At 39.3% G+C, this 22,683-nt stretch overlaps 1 protein-coding gene across 7 annotated transcripts in view; it reads left to right on the top strand.

Annotated features, from left to right (window-relative positions):
• ASH1L (ASH1 like histone lysine methyltransferase) overlaps positions 1–22,683 on the top strand; it is a 320,979-nt gene that overhangs the window by 247,775 nt on the left and 50,521 nt on the right. For all 7 annotated transcript variants that reach the window (XM_058309826.2, XM_058309824.2, XM_058309821.1 and 4 more), the window contains 5 exons: positions 10,473–10,546; positions 12,829–12,874; positions 12,988–13,096; positions 17,918–18,124; positions 18,253–18,399. In XM_058309826.2, the coding sequence (XP_058165809.1) occupies positions 10,473–10,546; positions 12,829–12,874; positions 12,988–13,096; positions 17,918–18,124; positions 18,253–18,399 (583 nt within the window). The remainder of the gene's footprint in view (positions 1–10,472; positions 10,547–12,828; positions 12,875–12,987; positions 13,097–17,917; positions 18,125–18,252; positions 18,400–22,683) is intronic.

Below are 22,683 nucleotides of genomic sequence, written 5' to 3'. Positions count from 1 at the left end.
TCCAACCACATTAGAGCCACAACACTGAGCTGTAATCAAATAAACGTTTGACTGTACTGAGGAAAAAAAAAATACACACACATATGGAGTGAGAGCGGATGTGGCTCAACCAGTTGGGCACTGCCTACCACGTGGGAGGTCCTGAGTTTGGGTTCTGGTGCCACTTAAAGAATATGAGCCATAACGAGCTAGACCCCACACCTGACACAACAAGCAGGTGCCTAAACAAGTGGAAGCTGCAAGCTAACAGATGCTGCAGCCCATGGGGAACAGATGTGGCTCAGGCTTTTGGGCACTCATCTCCCATGTGGGAAGTCCCAAGTTAGGTTCCTGGTGCCTCCTGGAGAAGGTGAGCAGACAGACAAGAGAACTATCTGGGGGAGAGGTGAGTAAATTTTAAAAAATTAGTAAATATTAAAATATATATATATAGGTGAAAATATAAAAATATAGGGGGATTCCCATATATCCCTCCTACATCCCCTCCCTCACTTTTCTCCCATTAACAACATCTTTCATTAGTGTGGTGCATTTGTTACAGTTGATTGACACATATTGACCATTAACCATGGTCAATAGTTTACATTACACTTTACACTGCACATTTTTATATGTTTTGACAAAATGTTTAATGGCCAAGGACAACTAACAAAGAGATGTGGATGGACATCCACCACAACAAGGAACCAGGAGTCTATAACTGCAAGCAAGAGAGTCCCATCTATCAGCCATATGGACTGAATCCCCCTCTCAATTAGAGGTGGAATGAGCATCACCATCCCAGAATCCTCAGGATTGGGGAACAAAATATGGACTAGAGGGAAGCAGCTGTGACTCAGCTAGTTGGACTCCCATCTACCATATGGGAGGCCTTGGGTTTGTGTCCCAGGGCTTTCTTGTGAAGGCAGGCTCACCCGCCAGCACCACAGAGAGCCGACGCAACAAGGTGACGCAACAAAAAGGGAAACAAGGAAAAGAGAAGAAAAAAAAACACAGAAGAGTGCAGCGAATGAACACAGAGAACAGACAACAAGCAAGCCACAAGGTGGGGAGGAATAAATAAATAAATATAGACACAAAAGAATGCACAGCAAATGGACACAGAGAGCAGACAGCATGCAAAAAGCCACAAGGTGGGGAGGGGAGAAAAAAAAAGTATGAACTAGAGTGGACTTACTGGTATTCTACTATAGACTTATTGTGATTGTAGCAATGGAAGAAATTATATCATTGATGTGGAGACAGTGGCCACTGGAGGTACTGAAGTCAGGGAGAGAGGGACAGAGCAGTGTAATACGGGGGCAATTTCAGGACTTGGAATTGTCCTGAGTGACATTGCGATGACGGAAATGGGTCATTATTTATACAGACATTGAGAATATATACAGAATTGAGTGGGAGAGAGGATAAACTACAATGTAAACTATAATCCATGATTAGTGGCAGTGTTCCAAAATGTGTTCGTCACTTGCAATGAATGTACCACACTAATGAAAGAAGTTGTTAATATGAGGAAGGGTGGGAAGTGTGGAGAGTGGGGCATATGGGAATCCCTTATATTATTTATGTAACTTTTTATGTAATCTAAGTATCTTTTAAAAATAAATTTAAAATGTATATATTTTTTAATGTATAATGGTTGTATCCATGATTGTACTGTCATTCAGAACAATTCCAGTGTCCCAGAAATGCCCCATGGTATACCTATTCTTTCCTCTCCCTCTCCTCAGAACCTCTGATGACTACTTCCTTTATATCAGTGTTATAAATTCTTCCACTGCTAGGATAATAATGTCTACTTTAGTCCATAGTTGCGTTCTCCCTTTATGTTTGTTCTTCCCTCGATTTTGAGGATTTTAGCATGGTGATGCCCTCTTTGTTTCTAATTGAGACAGAGCTCCAATTATTTTTTTGGCAAGGCTGCCAAGTTCACTAAACAACATACAAATAGTCTCTTCAAGAAGTAGTGTTGGGAGAACTGGATATCCGTATGCAAAAGAATGAAAGAGGACCCTTTATCTCACACCATATTCAAAAAAATTTTTTTTTTTTAAGATTTATTTATTTATTTAATTTCCCCCCCCTCCCCTGGTTGTCTGTTCTTGGTGTCTGTTTGCTGACATCTTGTTTCTTTGTCCGCTTCTGTTGTCGTCAGCGGCACGGGAAGTGTGGGCGGCGCCATTCCTCGGCAGGCTGCTCTTTCTTTTCACGCTGGGCGGCTTTCCTCACGGGCGCAGTCCTTGCAAGTGGGGCTCCCCCACGCGGGGACACCCTTGCGTGGCACGGCACTCCTTGCGCGCATCAGCGCTGCGCATGGCCAGCTCCACACGAGTCAAGGAGGCCCGGGGTTTGAACTGCGGACCTCCCATATGGTAGACGGACGCCCTAACCACTGGGCCAAAGTCCATTTCCCCATTTCTTGTTTTCTTGTTTCTTATTAAACTCTTCACTTCCTTGCCAAAAAAGTGCAAATGCTTTATATTTAGAATGTTTAATTTAAGCCCTATGTTAACCATGAGGAAAATAATTTGAAAAATATATGGAGAAGGAAATGAGAAGGAACTCAAAGTGGTACACTACCAAAAAAATAAAATAAATATGAAAGTAGGCATTAACAACAGAATTCAGGGGGGAAAGAGATACAGACTTATAAAGACCAAATGACAAAATGAGAGAAGAAAGTCCTGCATTATCAGTAGTTAACGACAAATATAAATGGATTAAATTCTCCAGTCAAAAGGCAGAGATTGACAGAATGGTTTAAAAGCATGACCTAACTATAAGCTGTTTATAAGAGAATCACATTAAATTCAAAGACACAGGTAAGTTGAAAGTCAAAGGATAGGAAAATTATATCATGCAAATAGTAACCAAAGGAGAGTTGGGGTAAGTATAATAATATCGGGTAAAATAAACTTTAAGTCAAATAATGTGACAAAGGACAAGGAAGGTCATTATACAATGATAAAGGGGTCAAGTCAACAGGAAGACCATAACAATTACATTTGCACCTAATAGCAGTGCCAAAATACATGAAGTAAATATTCACAGTTTTGAAGGGAGATATAGACAGTTCTACATTAATAGTAGGAGACTTAAATATACCACTTTAAATAATGGCTAGACATCTAGACAGAAGATCAAAAAGGAAACAAGATTTGAATAATACTATAAACCAACTAGACCTAACAGACATCTGCAGAAACCTCACTTCCCCCTCTGCCCCACCAAGCAGCAGAATACATATTCTTACACAGTACACATAGGCCATTCTCCAGGATAGACCATTTCTTACATCAGAAGACAAGTCTCAGTAAAGGTAAAAAGACTGACATCATACAGTGTATCTCCCCTGACCACAGTGAAATGAAGCTGGAAATTAGTAACAGAAAAAGAAACGGAAAATTTACCTATATGTGGAAATTAAAGAACACATACTTAAACCACCAAAGGGTAAAAGTTGAAATCACAAGGGAAATTCGGAAATATCTTGTGGTGAATGAAAATGAAAATACAACACACCAAAACATGGGATATAGGAAAGGCAGTGCTGACAGGGAAATTTATAGCTTTGAATACTTACACTAAAAAAAGTTGTTCTCAAATCAGAAACCTAATCTCACAATTGGGAGATCTATAAAATGAAGGGCAAACTAAACCCAAAGTGAGCAGAAGGAAGGAAATAACAAAGATTAGAGTGGAGTTAATGAGTTATAAAGTTTAAAAAGCAATAGAGATAATCAGCAAAATCAGAGGTTGTTTCTTTGAAGAGCAATAAAATCAACAAATATTTAGGTAGATTGCTAAAGAAAAAGAGGACCAAATAACTAAAATCAGAAATGAAGGTGGAGACATTTCCACAGAAATAAAAAGGATTATAAGAGCTTACTATAAACAATTATACACCAACAAGGTAGAAAACCCAGATGAAATGGAGAATCATTAAAAATATGCAAATTGCCTATGACATGGAGATTACTAGAAATACACAAACTACCTACACTGACTCAAGAAGAAATAGAATATCTCAACAGATCTTTAACAAGTAAAAAGATTGAATCAGCCATCTAAAACTTCCCATTAAAGAAAAGCCCAGGACTGGATGACTCCTCTGGTAAATTTTACCAAATGTTCCAAGAATTAACACTAGTCCTGCTCAAACTCTATCATAAAATTGACAAGAAAGGAATACTTCCTGGAACAGTTTGAATTTTGTGAATCTGGAAAAAGATTATGTTCTTAAATAATCTATTCCTGTGGGTGTGGTACCCTTCAACAGCATTAGATTCATTTTAGATCAATTGATTGGACTATATCAATGAGCCTTAACTTAACTCAGGTTGAGTTTCCTTTCTCTTGCTGGGTCATATATAAACAGAGACAAAAGGAGATACATGGAAAAGGAAGCTGCCATATTTGATCCTGCCATGTGAGAGAGGTCTCCAGGTTCTCCTGCAGCTCCAGGAAAGCAGAGAAGACTAAGAGAGGAGACCTGAAATAGACAAGCCTAGTTGCCCAAAGCCGAGCTCCAGGAGACAGTGGATTCTTTAGGGGAAGGCAGAGACCTCAGCAGAGCTGGCCCACCATCTTGCTTCACCATGTGGCAGCACACAGTAGTAGCTGACTTTGGCAAGAAAGCATCTCTGATGGTGCCTTGATTTGGACATTTCATGACCTCAGAACTATACGTTTTAACCCCAAATAAAATTCCCATTGTAACATCTAACCCATTTCTGATACTTTGCATTGGCAGTCCTTTAGCAAACTAAGATACTTCCTAAATTATTCTATGAGGCCAAACAACACCCTACCAAAGCCAGATAAAGATAATGAAAGAAAGGAAAATTACAGAACAGTATCCTTTGTGGATATAGATATAAAAATCCTCACAAAATACTTGCAAATTGAATACAATAGCACATTAAAAGAATTATGCATCAAGAGGGATTATCCAGTTATGCAAGTGTGGTTCAACATAAGGAAGTCAGTTAATACTATATTAATAAAAAAAGGGAAAGAACACATGATCATCAATTGACACAAGGCATTTGACAAAATGCAGTACCCCTTCTTGATAAAAGCACTAAGAAAACTTAGAAGGAAACTTCCTAAACATGATAAAGGGCATATATGGAAAAAGCCACAGCTAACATCATCCTCAATGGTGAAAGACTGAAACCTTTCCCCCTCTAGGATCAGGAACAAGACAAGGATGCCCACGGACATCACTTATTCAGCATTATAGCAGAAATTGTAGCCAGAGTAATTAGGCAAGAAAAAGAAAAGGTATCCAAATTGTTAATGAAGAAATAAAACTTGGAGTGTAGGTGACATGATTCTATATAAAGGAAATCTACAACAAAACTACTAGAGCTGGGAAACGGACTTTGGCCCAGTGGTTAGGGCGTCCGTCTACCACATGGGAGGCCCGCGGTTCAAACCCCGGGCCTCCTTGACCCGTGTGGAGCTGGCCCGTGCGCAGTGCTGATGCGCGCAAGGAGTGCCGTGCTACACAGGGGTGTCCCCCGCGTAGGGGAGCCCCACGCGCAAGGAGTGCACCCATAAGGAGAGCCGCCCAGCGCGAAGGAGGGAGCAGCCTGCTGAGGAATGGCGCCGCCCACACTTCCCGTGCCGCTGACGACAACAGAAGCGGACAAAGAAACAAGACGCAGCAAAAAGACACAGAAAATAGACAGCCGGGGGAGGGGAGGGGAATTAAATAAATAAAAAAATAAATCTTTAAAAAAAAAAAAAAAAAAACTACTAGAGCTAATAAAAAAGTTCAGCAAAGTGGTAGGGTATAAGGAGCAGCTGAGCACCTGCCTCCCACATCGAAGGTCCTGGGTTGGTTCCCAGTGCCTCCTAAAGAAGACAAACAAACAGTGAGCAGACAAAGAGCAAAAACAGGGAAACGGACTTTGGCCCAGTGGTTAGGGCGTCCATCTACCACATGGAAGGTCCGCGATTCAAGCCCCGGGCCTCCTTGACCCGTGTGGAGCTGGCCCGTGCGCAGTGCTGATGCGCGCAAGGAGTGCCATGCTACACAGGGGTGTCCCCCGTGTAGGGGAGCCCCACGCGCAAGGAGTGCACCCATAAGGAGAGCCGCCCAGCTCGAAGGAGGGAGCAGCCTGCCGAGGAATGGCGCCGCCCACACTTCCCATGCTGCTGACGACAACAGAAGCGGACAAAGAAACAAGACGCAGCAAAAAGACACAGAAAACAGACAACCGGGGGAGGGGAGGGGAATTAAATAAATAAAAATAAATCTTTAAAAAAAAAAAAAAAGAGCAAAAACAAGCAGGGAGCAAATGTGGCTTGAGCAGTTGAGCACCCGCCTTCCATATGGAGGTCCCAGGTTCAGTTCTTGGTGCCTCCTAAAGAGAAAGAAACAACAAGCAAAAAGCAGTGAGCTGACAAGAGCAAAAACAACAATCAGACAACAAGCAAAAACAATGATCAAACAGACAAGGGAGCCATCTCGGAAGTTGGGGGGATGGTGTACAAGATCAACATACACAAATACTAGTGGTATTTCTTTACACTTGTAATGAAAAATCTGAAGAGGAAATCAGGGGAAAAAATCCCTTTTACAATAGCAACTAAAAATCGAATAGGAATAAATCTAACCATGGATGTAAAGGGACTGAAACATTGAAGACTACAATTATTGTTAAGATGTTAAGATGTTAACATAACCCTCCGCAATTTACAAATTCAACACAATCCCAACCAAAATTCCAACATCATCCTTTGCAGAAATGGAAAAGCCAACCATCAAATATATATGTAGAGGTAAGGGACCCCAAATAGTCAAAAACATCTTGAAAAAGAACAAAAGATTCACTCTTCCTGACTCACTTATTAGAAAGCTACAGTAATCGTAACACCATGATGTCGGCACAAGAAAAGACATATAGACCAGTGGAATTGCATTGAAAGTTTAGGAATAAACCCTCACATCTGTGGCCAACTGGTTTTTGATAAGATCCAAGTCCACTAAATGAAGAAGGAATAGTCTCTTCAACAAATGGTGCTGGGGAAACTAGATATCCATGTGCAACAACAACCGAAAAATGAAGGTGGGTTCCTACCTCACATCGTATGCATATTAATTCAAAAGGATCAAAGACCTAAATATAAGAAACAAAATTATAAAGACCCAAGAATAAAACATAGGGAACAGCTTTCAGGGACTTGTGCCTAGGCAGTAGTTTCTTAGACATTAAGGAAATGCAAATCAAAACCACAATGAGATACCATTTAACCCTCACTAGAATGGCTCCTATTAAAAATAAAGAATAGATTATTCATGTTGAAGAGAATGCAGAGAAATAGCAACACTCATTCATCATTGGTGGGAATGTAAAATTATACATCTGCTGTGGAAAACAGTTTCGCAGTTCCTCAGAAATTTGAATATAGAGTTACCATATGAACCAGCAGTCCCACTTATAGCTATATATTCAAAGGAATTGAAAGCAGGGGATTGAACAGATATTTGCACACCAGTGTTCATAGTGACATTATTCACTTTTGCCAATTTATAGAAGCAACCCAAGTGTCCATCAAGTGATAAATGAATAAATATGGTACTGTATCTACATAAAATGGAATATTATTTAGACATAAAAAGGTATGAAGTCTTGATATATATCACAAGATGGATGAACCCTGAAGACAACGTATTGAGTGAAATGAGCAGAACACAAAAGGGAGACATATACTGTATGATCTCATTAATATGAGAGAAAATTCTTAGTGTCAGAAACAGAATTCCGGTTACCAGGGGCCTGGGTGGGGACAGGGAATGAGAAGCTAATGCTTGATTGGTACAGAGTTTCTTTTTTGGGGTGATGGGAAAGTTTTGGTAATGGATGGTTGCTGGGTAGAATAACATTGTGAATGTAATTTAACTCCACTGAATTATATGTTAGAATGTGGTAAAAAAAAAAGGGGGGGGGGATTTTTAGGTTGTATATGTCTTCAAAATAAAATTTTTAAATCCTTAGGACTGTAACACAGTGAACCCAAGTGTAAACTATGGACTACATTTAATAGTATAATTGTAATAATTTTGTGTCATCAATTGTATCACAAGTACCACTAATGCAAAGAGTTAATAATAGAGAAAATTTTATGTGTGTGGCATGTATATGGGAACTCTGTATTTCCTGCATGATTTTTCTGTCAACCTACAACTTCTTTAATAAAAAGAAATTTATAACAATTAGTGAAACTGGAAACAGCTAAATAGAAATAATAATGAAAGCAGATTCTTTATAAAAGAATGGGAAAAAAGGCAAACCACCGTTAAGAATGATCAAGGAAATACAGAAAAGGCAGAATAAACATTAGAAATGAATGAGGATATTTTTAGAAATATAAGCATTTTTAAAATTATAAAAATTCTATAATTATTAGAATGCAAATAAATTTGAAATTAAGAAAAAATGTACAGTTTTCACATAGTGCAACTCCCCACTCAGACATTTGCATGAGTGCTTTTTCTTGAGGCAGCCTTTGTACTTAATGAATACTTTATGCATACTTTCCATGGTGCCACAGAGAATATTAAAAATCTTGACTCATGGGTCAAGATTTAATGTAATTTTTACTACTTCATCAAGAGCATTTTTAAGCATGCTGAATGTTTTTCTGCATATGTAATGGGGTAGAATACCAAGACTGTATGGTTTTGGTGCATCTGCTTTGAGTCATGCTAAGGTGCCAGCAGTTTTACTCACCATTACTTTTCCACTATTACCACAAATGTCAGCCTAATGAAAAAGGCATTTAAAATGGCATCTTAGGGAAACGGACTTTGGCCCAGTGGTTAGGGCGTCCGTCTACCATATGGGAGGTCCGCAGTTCAAACCCCGGGCCTCCTTGACCCGTGTGGAGCTGGCCATGCGCAGTGCTGATGTGCGCAAGGAGTGTGCCCGTGAGGAAAGCCGCCCAGCGTGAAAAGAAAGAGCAGCCTGCCCAGGAATGGCGCCGCCCACACTTCCCGAGCTGCTGACGACAACAGAAGCGGACAAAGAAACAAAGACGCAGCAAATAGACACCAAGAACAGACAACCAGGGGAGGGGGGGGAAATTAAATAAATAAATAAATCTTTAAAAAAATAAAATAAAATAAAATGGCATCTTAGTATTATTATTAAAAAAATAGGGAAGTGGATGTGGCTCAAACAATTGGGTGCCTGCCTACCACATAGGAGATCCCTGGTTTGGGTCCCAGTGTCTCCTGAAAGAAAACAAGCCAAATGCTGTCTCCCATCACAACAGAGCTAGATGCCGCCTCTTGCCGCAACAAGCAGAGGCCACAAGTTAGCAGACACTGCAGCCCATGGGGAACAGATGTGGCTCAGTCCTTAGAGCACTCGCCTCTCACATAGGAAGTCCCAGGTTCATTTCCCTGTGCCTCCTGGAGAAGGCAAACAAACAACGAGCAGATGAGTGAACCACCTGGGGGAAGGGGAGAGGTAAATAAAGAAAAATTAAGTACATAAAAAATAAATCTTCCAAAAAAAAAAAAAACAACTAACTAAAATCACAGCTTCCCTTAAAAAAAAAAAAATAGTTTTGGCTTTACAGACCCATTGGGGTCTCAAGAACACTTTGAGAACTGCTGGTCTAGTGATAATGATAGGTTAAATATCTAAATAACAAGATAAACTATAAATCTTGTAAGAAGAGAGCCAAGCATTCTGGGGTTTGAGAGGACAGAATGGTCTTAGAGAGTCATGAAATTGGAGAGGCCTTTTTAAATAGAAAGAGGGCTTCAAAATTGGCTTTAAAGAGTAATATTCCAATAAGTGGTGAAAATTGTAACTGATCATAAATTTGCATGGAAAAATGTTCCACTTATTTAAATGCAAGGACTCCTGTTTTAATAAAAACTATTAATATTTTCCTTTTTATAGTCAACTTTAGGTTATATAGAATAATCAACGAGAACAGAAGCCAGATCCTCTACAGTTGATATGTTATGAAGTTAACTAAGGATTTTTATTTTTTTTTTTATTTTTTTTTATTTTTTTTTTTTCAGAATTTCTCCCAACATTCTTTTTTTTTTTTTCCTTTTTTTTTTTTTATTGACTTTGTAATAATATTACATCAAAAATATATATGTGAGGTCCCATTCAACCCCGCTCCCCCACCCCCCCTAGGATTTTTAGTATTTAGTTAGCTTCATAATGTTCCGTGTGTTTCTGTTAGCAGATTTGCTATGTTAGAAGGTTTATGTAGGATATTATTAAAATTAAATATCTTTAGCATATACAATTTGGAGTACTGGAAAAGAGTAGCTAAAATTAAAATCGATGGTGGAAAAATGCATAAAATGAAAAAGTAAATTTTTGCTTTTCTAGTCAGTATATTTTAGATTTGAGGCTCTTGGACCCCCATTATATGAGTGCATATCCAAATATTGATAATGAAATTGATAAGTGTTTTTTGTTTCATTTCAGGGAAGTATTTAAGGCAAAAGAGAATTGACTTTCAGCTTCCCTATGACATCCTCTGGCAGTGGAAACACAATCAGGTACACAAGCCTGTTTTACAGCTTTCATTCTTACATGGTAAAGGGGGAGGGGGGATCTTTTCTATTTCTCCTTTTTATGTTCTCATCTTAAAAACTATTGAGTGAGGAAGCAGATGTGGCTCAAGTGATTGAACTCCCACCTACCACATGAGAGGTCCAAATTCAGTTCCTGATGCCTCAAAGAATTAACAAGCAAGACAGCGAGCTGACACAACAGGCTGGTGCAGCAAGCTAACTCAACAAGACCATGCAACAAGAGACACACAGAAAAGAATATAATAAGAGACACAACAAAGCAGGGAGCGGAGGTGGCTTAAGTGATTAGGTACCTCCTTCCCACATCGGAGGTCCCAGGTTCAGTTCCCAGTGCCTCCTGAAAAAAAAAAAGATCACCATACAACAAACAGACACAGCAAATGCAAATAACAAGGGTGTGGGGAGAAATAAATAAATAAAATCTTTTTTTGAAGTATTGAGTAGTGTCCATGTTAAGGTTAGACATTAAGAAAAATGAATTTACATCCATATTTAATGTGACCTATTTGCCTTTACCCATACTGCAAAATAGCATTAAGTTCCCTGAGCAACCTTCTGCTAATAATGTACTGAACTTTTATTTTGGTAACAAAGTTTCTGTTATGTAGGAATCCTGTTTGATGCAGGTCTCAGGAGAATTTAGATGTACTGCCAGCAGCATTAAGAAATTTCAGCCTTTATTTTCGTTGGCTTCTTCCCATCAGTCTGGAATTTATTTTTCACATACAAAAGATACATATGGTAGGCAGACGCTCTATCAGTTGAGCCAAATCCGCTTCCCCTAATACATTCTTGATTGCAATGTGATAGCTCCATTTTTCTACCTGTTCTTTATTCACTCAATTAATTGCCTTAATTAAAGTGAGAAATGTTTTGCTTTCTAGTTCAGCCTGGAAATCCATGGTACCAATCTTTTTAATTTTGTAATACCTACCCAGACCATCTGAACATGTCCAGTACAACTTTTCCTGGTCTTAAGAATATATAGGAAGTGGATTTGGCCCAGTGGTTAGGGCATCCATCCACCACATGGGAGGTCTGCAGTTCAAACCCTGGGCCTCCTTGACCCGTGTGGGGCTGGCCCATGCGCAGTGCTGATGCACGCAAGGAATGCCGTGCCACACAGGGGTGTCCCCTGCGTAGGGGAGCCCCACGCGCAAGGAGCGCCCCATAAGGAGAACCGCCCAGCATGAAAGAAGGTGCAGCCTGCCTAAAAATGGTGCCTCCCACACGGAGAGCTGATACAACAATGTGACGCAACAAAAAGAAACACAGATTTCGGTGCCCCTGACAATAACAGAAGCGGACGAAGAAGACGCAGCAAGGGAAGCGGACTTGGCCCGATGGATAGGGCATCCACCTACCACATGGGAGGTCTAAGGTTCAAACCCCGGGCCTCCTTGACCCGTGTGGAGCTGGCCCATGTGCAGTGCTGATGCGTGCAAGGAGTGCCGTGCCACGCAGGGGGTCCCCCATGTAGGGGAGCCCCACGCACAAGGAGTGTGCCCTGTAAGGAGAGCCGCCCAGCGCGAAAGAAAGTGCAGCCTGCCCAGGAATGGCACCGCACACATGGAGAACTGACACAGCAAGATGACACAACAAAAAGAAACACAGATTCCTAGTGACACTGATAAGGATAGAAGTGGTCACAGAAGAACACACAAGGAATAGACACAGAATGCAGACAAGTGGGGGGCAGGGAGAAATAAATAAAAAATAAATCCTGAAAAAAAAAAAAAAAAAAAAAGAAGACACAGCAAATAGACACAGAAACAGACAACCGGGGCGGGGGGTGGGGGAGGAAGGGGAGAGAAATAAATGAATAAATAAATCTTTAAAAAAAAAAAAAAAGAATATCTAGCTATACTAGCAACCACTGAATTGTACACTTTAAAATGACTAAAATGGTGAAATTTTGTGAATTTTATCTAATTTAAACAATTTAAATTTTTTAAAAATGTAAAAAAAATTTTTTTTTTAAGAATTTATAGCATGCTAAAGAAGTAAATAATTCAAAATGCATTTCTTTAAACTGTTAAATATGTCTTTTGTTGAATCTGGTTCTTTCTTACCCTAATCTAGTAAATCACCTTTTATTCCTTGGTAAAAAGTCATCACAAAAACATATGTAACCCAGAAAGTGGTGTAAGTATTCCTGTAAGAGCAAAGCACGTGGATAATTTCCTGTATTTTTGGTGATTGGTACTATTGTCTGGTATATTAAGATTTTTCTCTTTTCCTTCTAGCTATACAAAAAGCCCGATGTTCCCTTATATAAAAAAATCCGTTCAAGTAAGTAACTTGGAGGCTATTTTTTATGCCTCTATTCTGTCAATATTCTTCTTAGCCTGGCATTTGAAAATTATTCTGCACATTCATAATCTGTTCTTTGCTATCTTCTCAAGATGTCTACGTTGATGTCAAACCCCTTTCTGGTTACGAAGCTACCACTTGTAACTGTAAGAAGCCAGATGATGACACTAGGAAGGGCTGTGTGGATGACTGCCTCAATAGGTAATGTACTGAATTCCTCTGAAGCATAGATTTTGAGGTATACATAAGGTAGTTCTTTTAGAGGGAAAGGTTAAATAGACTCTTTCATTTCCCGTCAAGTAGTTGCATAGGAAAAGATAAAATCTAATTTATGGGCTGCTGAGCAAGTATAGCTCAGTGGTTGAGCACCTGCCTCCCATGTATGAGGTCCCAGGTTCAATCTTCAGTACTGCCTTAAAAAAAAAAAAACCAACTGATGAGCTGAATTTAGTAGTAAAAGAGAATGAAATTTAGAATCTTATGTACGTGGGTTTAAAACCTCTTACAACTTATGAGACCATGGGGAAGTTATTTAACCCCTCTGATAAAAATAATACATTCTTTATAGGGGGTATGAGAATTAAATGAGATGATTTTCATGGAGTATTAAATAGCACAGTTATAGGCACTTCCCTAGCCTCAATTTATAGTAGCCATACTGTGAGAAACTAGAGAAGGAAAATGGTAGTTTGAGTAGAGAGGAAGGGCATGATATATTTTAAATATGATTGATAAACCACTGGCACATAGGAAATATGCAGATGATGATTGAGTCAATGATATTTATGAGAGATGCTAGTGCTCTTGTGAGAAATAGAAAGTCTGGACTCTTTAACTGGTTTGGAGGTAAAAATTATGATTTTGATTTGGGGCCATTGAGTTTAAAATCAAATTGTGATTTCAAAATGGAAATCTTTAATAGAGACACAGGACTAATAGAATTTATGATGATTTTTATTATTGTTCATTTTATTTACATAAGAAAATTTACAGCAAAAAAGAACCAATGAACTTTCACATCAGTACTTCCTAATCTGTATAGTTGTCCTGGCCAGAAGCAACTCAGTCCCCAGGGCCTTTGGACTGAGGCAATTCTGTTTCAGCACAGCAGTTGGGAAATTCTGCCTTACTTACATTACTATAGATCTTGTCATTGTATATACATGCAGTTTTACATAGTGGTAAGAGCAGATCGGTGTTATATGTACTGATTTTTTTTTCCACTCCTAAATATTTTATATATATACTTTTATGTGTCAGTGTGGTCCACAAGCTCATCAACTTTTAGGAGTTATGTAGTCTTTTATCTTTTTCTTTTTATTGATCATTCAAGTTATTTCCAATGCTTGTTATTAAAAATTGTTAAAAATAGCACTATGAAACTCTGTGTTTAAATTCCCTTTTTTTTTTCCTTCAGAAGAATTATCAGAAGATAGAATGTGATATACTATCAGATCTCAAAATAATGCATTTGATTCCAGAGTCATGTTCTTCTCACTGTACCTTACTGCTTATTATTTAAATAGATACTTTTTTTTTTCCATCACTTAAAAATTGAAATTTAGGTATTTAGATTTACATAACTACATTAGTTGTCTTACATCAATTTTGTCAATAATGGGTATCAAATTTATCTTTCCCTTTGTGTTGTTTTCCTTTACAAAAAAACTTATCAGGAACAGATATGGCTCAAGCAGTTGAACTCCTTCTTCCCACATGGGAGGAGGTCCTTGGTACAGTCCCTGGTGCCTCCTAAAAACAAAATAACAAACAGCAAGCAAATAAATGAAAAAACCTACTTGGAGAAGCCAATGTAGCTCAATGGTTGGGCACTGGCTTCCCACATTTCAGGTCCTGAGTTCAATCTCCAGCACAAGTACCTTCAAAAAAAAAAAAACCCTTTTATGATTTTAAATACTCATTATGGAAAATATAAAGGAGACTATTTTATTGTAATTTTTTTACTTTCATTCTAACTTGTCATTTCCCTAATGATAGCTTTTCTTTAAAAATTCATCTTTCACCACTGTTTTTCGTTAATTTACTTGTTTTTTTGTTTTGTTTTCTTTTGTTTTTTGTTTTTTATGGGCAGTGTTTATATATTTGTAACTTGTGTCCCTCTTTGTTAGATTGGATAGATACAGAAGTTCAAACTTGAACTGATTCCTTAAATGGTCAGATCGAGAGGAAATAAAAGTCTTTCTCCTCGAGCTCCTCTCTATCAAACAATTGTAGGAATCATCAACATTGTTTATAGATTCTATAAAGCTTCCCTGATAATTGTTTCTGTATATCATGTGCTCCAAATCCATTGCTGCTCCAGAGTATTCCTCATTACCTGGTATATTAGTCAGCCAAAGAGGTGCTGATGCAAAATACCAGTAATTGGTTGGTTTTCATAAAGGGTATTTATTTGGGGTAGTAGTTTACAGATACCAGGCCCTAAAGCATACGTTACTTCCCACAACAAAGTCTATTTTCACGTGTTGAAGCAAGATGGCTGCCAACAGTCTTCGAGGGTTCAAGCTTCCCGAGTTCCTCTGGGCTCAGCTCCTCTGTTTTCTCCACAAGGTCAGCTGTAGACTATGAGGCTCTCTAGGGCTCCAGCTTCAGCATTAAACTCCAGCATCAAAACTCCAATATTAAAAGTCCCCCAGCTCTGTCCTTTGCCATGCTTTTATCTGTTGAGTCCCCACCCACCAAGGGGTGGGGAATCAGTGCCCTATTGATGTGACCCAGTCAAAGCCCTAATCATAACTCAATCATGCCCAGGTACAACCCAGATTACAATTGTAATCCAATATCTATTTTTGGAATCCATAACGATATCAAACTGCTACACCTGACAAAGTTTTGTAATTCATTTCCAGCTGTTTTTATTTTATCCCTACACCCATTTAGCCACAGCATGGACAGAGCTTTCTGTGAGAAAAGACAGTATATAGCAAACCTGAATGCTTAGGGGAAAATGAAAGTTTAATTCCTTGTGAGACTTTTAGTTCACTAGCTGTGATTACTCTCAGGGTTCATAGGACCTAAACTAAACCTCAGGGTCCCTGCCTAACTCCCTCTTAGGTCCTGTCTTATAAAGGAGCCCAGTTTACTTCCACTTGTCCATCAATGAGAATCTCTAGGATTCTAGGATTTCACCCTTTGTTACAGAAGAGCCCTAGGTCCTTAAAGTCTTGGTTCTAAAAAGTAAGGAAGACACCTCTCCCTCTCCTCTTCCCTGAACGCTTACTCATTCCTGATTTGGCATGATGAATAGTGGAAACATGCATTTACTCCAGATGAAAACCCTACCCTACCCCTCACAGAAAACAGTCTGACCTTTCAAACTAGATGAATTAATCAGACTAGTACATTTCCCATGACTGTTTACTTCACCTTAAATATCACCATGTGAGGAACACCTAGATCTATATTAGAGAAACATAATTTCTCTCGTTCTTCAAATACTTTGTCTAACAAAAGATAATGGCAATTTATATTACTAAATCAAATATGTATTCTTTTATTCACCTGAAGTTTATTGTTATGTGTGTTATGAGATATGAAAATACAGGCAAGGTATTAAGAGCAGAAGGTAGTAGTTGAAACCATAAGAATTTATAAGCCCTCTAAAGAAAAGAGGGTCAAGGAATGTGCCATGGAAGGTAGAGAGGCAAAAAGAATAAATCCATGAAAAGACAGGAATTGTGATTGGACAGGTAGGAAGTAGAGTATCATACAAGATCAAAAAAGCCAAAAATAAGGAGGAAATCTTCAGATGTGTCAAACAAAAATACAGCAAAGAATTTGAAAAAAGAACAGAGAAAAGGTGGTTAAATTTGACAGTAAGGCATTGTCACCTTGTAAACTTAAGATAATTGTCTATCATGAATAATCCATTGGTTACTTTCTCTGCTCGCTGCTCATTATATATGATCTGACATTGTGTGTTGTTTGCCCTTTAGAATAAGGACAGTATTGTAGTGAAGAATAAATCAGAGAATGACTCTCTGTTTTTGCTTTGTTTTGTTTTGTTTTTTAGAGAATGACTCTGAAAGCATTTTACAGTGTGAAATATAATGTATTTTCCTTACAATATTTGTAAGTTATGACTATAAATAGAAGGTGACATTTTATGTTTTCCCATTATTTTCTTTTTTTTTTTTTTTAAGATTTATTTATTTATTTATTTCTCTCCCCTTTCCCATCCCACACCCCGGTTGTCTGTTCTCTGTGTCTATTTGCTTCGCCTTCTTTGTCCGCTTCTGTTGTTGTCAGCGGCACAGGAATCTGTGTTTCTTTTTGTTGTGTCATCTTGCTACATCATCTCTCCGTGTGTGTGGCACTATTCCTGGGCAGGCTGCACTTTCTTTTGCACTGGGCGGCTCTCCTTACGGGGCACACTCCTTGCGCATGGGGCTCCCCTACGCGGGGGACACCCCTGCGTGGCACGGCACTCCTTGTGTGCATCAGCACTGCACATGGGCCAGCTGCACACGGGTCACAGAGGCCTGGGTTTGAACCGCAGACCTCCCATGTGGTAGACGGACACCCTAACCACTGGGCCATGTCTGCCGCCCATACTTTGTTGATCCTTCCTTGTTCTAATCATGCTAAACACCCTTACTGGGACACCAAAAATAAATGACTCCCACAAAAAAATCTAGGAACTTGAAAAAAGAAAGAATTAAGAAGACATAATACATAAAAATTTTCAACTACTGTGTTCGGAATTTTTTTTTTTTTAAGTACCTGGGCCAGGGATTGAACCCAGCACCTCGTATGTAGGAAACTGGCACTCAACCACTGAGCCACATTGACTCCCCTGAGTTGGTTTTTTGGTGTTCGCTTGTTGTGTTTGTGAACTTTTTACTAGAGATTGTAGGTTCAGCTAGTCCAGTAGACAGGAAGTGTTTCTAATATGGAAATGTTATTTCCAGTAATTAAATATAAAATTCTCATCAAATAAAACATGAGTGCATTAAGACATATAATGTAAATCAACTTAAAATTACTTCTTTTTTTTTCCAGAATGATCTTTGCTGAGTGTTCTCCTAACACTTGCCCCTGTGGTGAACAGTGCTGCAACCAGAGGATACAGAGGCACGAGTGGGTTCAATGTCTAGAACGGTTTCGAGCTGAGGAAAAAGGTTGGGGGATCAGAACCAAACAACCCCTAAAAGCTGGGCAGTTCATCATTGAATACCTGGGAGAAGTTGTCAGTGAACAGGAGTTCAGGTACAGTGGTAAATGCTGATATTCCAATAAAATGGCAAAAGAACCAGATTATCTTAGAGAAGGGAAGATTTGAAATTTACTTTCAACTAAATCATTAAATGTCTTCCAATCATTCCTTTCCTTTTCAGAAACAGGATGATTGAGCAATATCATAATCACAGTGACCACTACTGTCTGAACCTGGATAGTGGAATGGTGATTGATAGTTACCGCATGGGAAATGAGGCCCGGTTCATCAACCACAGCTGTGACCCAAATTGTGAAATGCAGAAATGGTAAGGAAGGAGGGGAAGGTGACATCAGGGATCCAACAGAGCAGAAGGCATTGAAGACAGCCAGAAACTGATCTTTCTTTAATGTCTGACACCTTACACAAATCACCTTAGGTAATTCCCCATGACACCATATCCTCCAGGCAGAGAGTAGCACCTGCTGTTTCTTCTTTCCTTTCTAAGTATCAACTCCCAGAAAAAAAAAGGTTGATAATGATAATAATAATACCTAACATATATTGAATGCTTATTTTGTGCATCCATTCCATGTCATCCATATCAACAAAATATAGTCTGATGCAGGGGCTGACAGGCTCCAGACAGGTGTGTAAGGTGCCTTTAGAAAGCCCCAGGGTACTGTGGCCAGGTTCCATATTGGCCAAATCATCATGTCTGTGTGCACCAAGCGTCAGAACAAGGAGCATGTGATTGAGGCCCTCCACAGGGCCAAGTTCAAGTTTCCTAGACACCAGAACATCCATTTCTCCAAGAAGTGGGATTTTACAGTTTAATGCTGATGAATTTGAAGGCATGATGTCTGAAAAGCACCTCACCCCAGATGGTTGCAGGGTCAAATACATTTCCACTCATTTCCCCTGGATAGCTGGCAAGCCCTGCACTTGTTTGTTTTTTAAAGATTTATTTTTCATTTATTTCTTTCCCCTTTCCCTCTACCCCCCCCCCCAGTTGTCTGCTCTCTGTATCCACTTGCTGTGTGCTCTTCTGTGACCGCTTCTATCCTTATCAGTGGCACCGGGAATCTGTGTTTCTTTTTTTGTGTTTCATCTTGCTGTGTCAGGTCTCCGTGTATGCGGCGCTATTCCTGGGCAGGCTGCACTTTCTTTCGTGTTAGGCGGCTCCCCTTACAGGGCACACTCCTTGCACGTGGGGCTCCCCTACGCGGGGGACACCCCTGCGTGGCACGGCACTCCTTGCGTGCATCAGCACTGCGCATGGGCCAGCTCCACCCGGGTCAAGGAGGCCCAGGGTTTGAACCGCGGACCTCTCATGTGGCAGGTGGATGCCCTATCCACTGGGCCAAGTTTGCTTCCCAGGCCTTGCACCTGTGAGGACTTTGGCAGCACTGCCCTTCCCATTAGATATATCCAATTTTTAAAATATAGAATACTAGAGAAATAATTTTCATACTAACATTGGAAAGAGTTTTAATTACCAACCCCCACTCCAGAAAAAAACAACCTTGCTTAAGAATGATATAATTTGTGTGCAGTGTGTAGAAAAAGCTGTTTCCCTTGTGAGAGTCTAGGGAAATACAGCAAAAGTTTTATTTGCAGGAAAATCATAAATTAGGCACCAGTCATTACCTTGAATAAAAATTAGAGAAAGTCCAGGATTTATCAGGAAAAATCTTTAGAGTTTATAGAAAACTAAAGAATAAGGATAAAAATGATAGTCATTAATGATAGTTCAGCTGTACCTTCTTTGAAACTAAAGAATTTATTATTTATTCCCAAATTTGCTGCCTATGTTTTCCTGTAAATTGTGGTACATTTTTTTAAAGAATTACTTATGACCTCCATTTATCTGCCTTAAGAAAATTGGGTATCACTGCAAAAGTGATTTCCCCTAGACAAAACTTCCATTCTTCCATTATCCCACACTCAGGAGACAATTTTTTTTTTTTAGGACGTACCAGGGATTGAACCCAGAACCTCATGCATGCAAACCAGGCACTCAACTACTGAGATACACTTACTCCACATCAAATATTTTTCATTGTTTCATCACAGAAAGGTCATAGGTAACAAAAGAGTTTCTATTGATTATATCCAGTAGAACCAATGGAAAAGAAAAAATGACACTAAATCAGCTATCTGTGCACTAAAAGGACCCTGGAGAGAGTTTGCAATCTATAGGTACTTGCCCTACATTAATGTTACATTGATCACACAAATTTTTTTTTTACTTTAGAAACTGTACATAAGCTAAAATTCCTGGGTAGAAATATATATTTGTTTAAATTATTTTCATTTTCTTTTGGGGAAAAAAAAAAAGCACTTTGTCGATCCTAAATTTGTTTTTTAAGAGGCACTAGGAATTGAATCCAAGGCTGCCTCCCATGTGGGAAGCAGGTGCTCAACTGCTTGAGCCACATCCACTCCCCTCGATGCTAAATTTTACATTTGACTTGGTATTTCTTTCAAGGCCTTGCTGCAATATATTTATTTGTATAGTTTTAAGCTAGTTTTCCTGTTTAAAATTTTGTCATGTTATATATAAACTTGAGAAAGAAGCACTTTTCTCTACATGAGCCAGTTTTCTAGCAAAATAAGACCTCTGCAAAAAAAAAAAAGAAGGTTGACTTAATTCAGATGTTCTGTTTACTTTCTAACCATCTATCTTTCAAAAACAAGCAAACAAAAAAATACGTCATCCTCAAAAAAACCAAAATGCAAAATAAAACTCAACAAATAATTCCTTAGCTGTGAGTGAAGTCAACCATGATCCAGCTTTGAAAATATTTTCCATCTTCATTCTCACTCTTCTTTTTAGCCTCAGACCTCTCAAGCAACTTGACCTTCAGACTTGGAACTCTGTACTCACTCGTGAAACGTAGGGTGGCAGCTAAGGATGAGCCTATGAAATTGCTTTGCCCTAAGAGACTCTTAACTATGATTGTTTTATGCATATAGATGTATCGGTGAAAAGGAAATGAAAGATAAAAAATGTTGCATTTAAAAACTGTTAGGGGGAAGTGGACTTGGCCCAGTGGATAGGGCATCTGCCTACCACATGGGAGGTCCGTGGTTCAAACCCCGGGCCTCCTTGACCCGTGTGGAGCTGGCCCATGCGCAGTGCTGATGTGCACAAGGAGTGCCCTGCCATGCAGGGGTGTCCCCCGTGTAAGGGAGCCCCACGCACAAGGAGTGTGTCCCGTAAGGAGAGCTGTCCAACACGAAAGAAAGTGCAGCCTGCCCAGGAAAGGCGCCGCACACACGGGGAGTTGACACCGCAAGATGACACAACAAAAAGAAACACAGATTCCTGTGCTGCTGATAACAACAGAAACAGACAAAAAGAAGAACACACAGCAAAGGACACAGAGAACAAACAACTGGAGCAGGGGGAAGGGGAGAGAAATACATAAAATAAATCTTAAAAAAAAAACTGTTAGGGAGAGTGGGTGTAACTCAAGTGGTTGAGCACCCGCTTCCCATGTATGAGGTCCCAGATTCAATCCCCAGAACCTTCTAAAAACAAACAAACGAAAAAACAAGTTCTCACTGGGGAGCGAATTTAATTCAGTGGTTTAGTGCTTGTTTCTTTTGTGAGGGATCCTTAATTCAATCCCCAGTACCTCCTAAAAACAAACAAATAGAAAAATAAAAATCAACTGTCATTGGGGAGCAGATGTAACTCAGTGATTGAGCATCTGCTTCCCATGTACAAAGTCCTGGGTTCAATACCTGGTACCTCCTTAAAAAAATAAAAAATAAAAAACAGCTAGATAGTTGTTATTAGGGTTAGTTTCACTTTTTCCTATAGTTTTGTTTTATAGAATATTACTTTTTTTTTTTTTTTTTTTTTTTTTGCTTCATTTTGTTTTGTTTTTGAGTTACTGGGGCTGAGACTGAACCTAGGACCTTGTGTTTGGGGAATTGGCACTGAACCACTGAACCACTTTGGCCTTCCTTAGTTGGTTTGGTTTTTTCGTTTGTTTGTTTGTTTGTTCTAGGTGGCACCGGGAACCAAACCCGGAACCTCACATATAAAACACTTTGAGCCACATCCACTCCCTCCTTTAATATTAATGTGAGGAGGGACTTCCCTGAAGATGGTGGACTAGAAAAACACGGGACTCTTCTCCTCCAGAAAAATAGCTACAGGACATTTTTTCTGAAACAGCCTTGAAAAAGATCTTCTCAGGTTTAGGGGTTTAGGACGCCAGGCTAAGGCTGGACACCACCCAGAAGAGAAAGGGACAAAGGAGGGAAAACGTGACTATAGAACTGTGAGTTGAAACCAGTAGCTGCCACTGCCAGCACCATCCCACATACTAAAGACACTTTAGAATTCTCGGGCCTCTGGGCTTGTAGCTACAGACAGGGCTGGTCATCCTTTCTGCTCTTCTTTCTTCTATATTCTCCTCCTAGTTTCTCTCTCCTGTCTTTTTCTTTCAGGTTCTAAGGCTTCCTTTAATATTTCCTACAAAGGCAGAATCTTCTGCAAACTCTCTTAGTTCCTGTTTATTTCTGAATATTTTATACGCACCTTCATATCTGAAGGGCAATTTTGCTGGCTAAATTTTTTAAAAACTGCCTAGCA

This window comes from Dasypus novemcinctus, chromosome 13 (genome assembly GCF_030445035.2).
Source record: "Dasypus novemcinctus isolate mDasNov1 chromosome 13, mDasNov1.1.hap2, whole genome shotgun sequence".
Classification (NCBI taxonomy): domain Eukaryota; kingdom Metazoa; phylum Chordata; class Mammalia; order Cingulata; family Dasypodidae; genus Dasypus; species Dasypus novemcinctus.
This window is presented reverse-complemented; position numbering and strand designations above follow the sequence as displayed.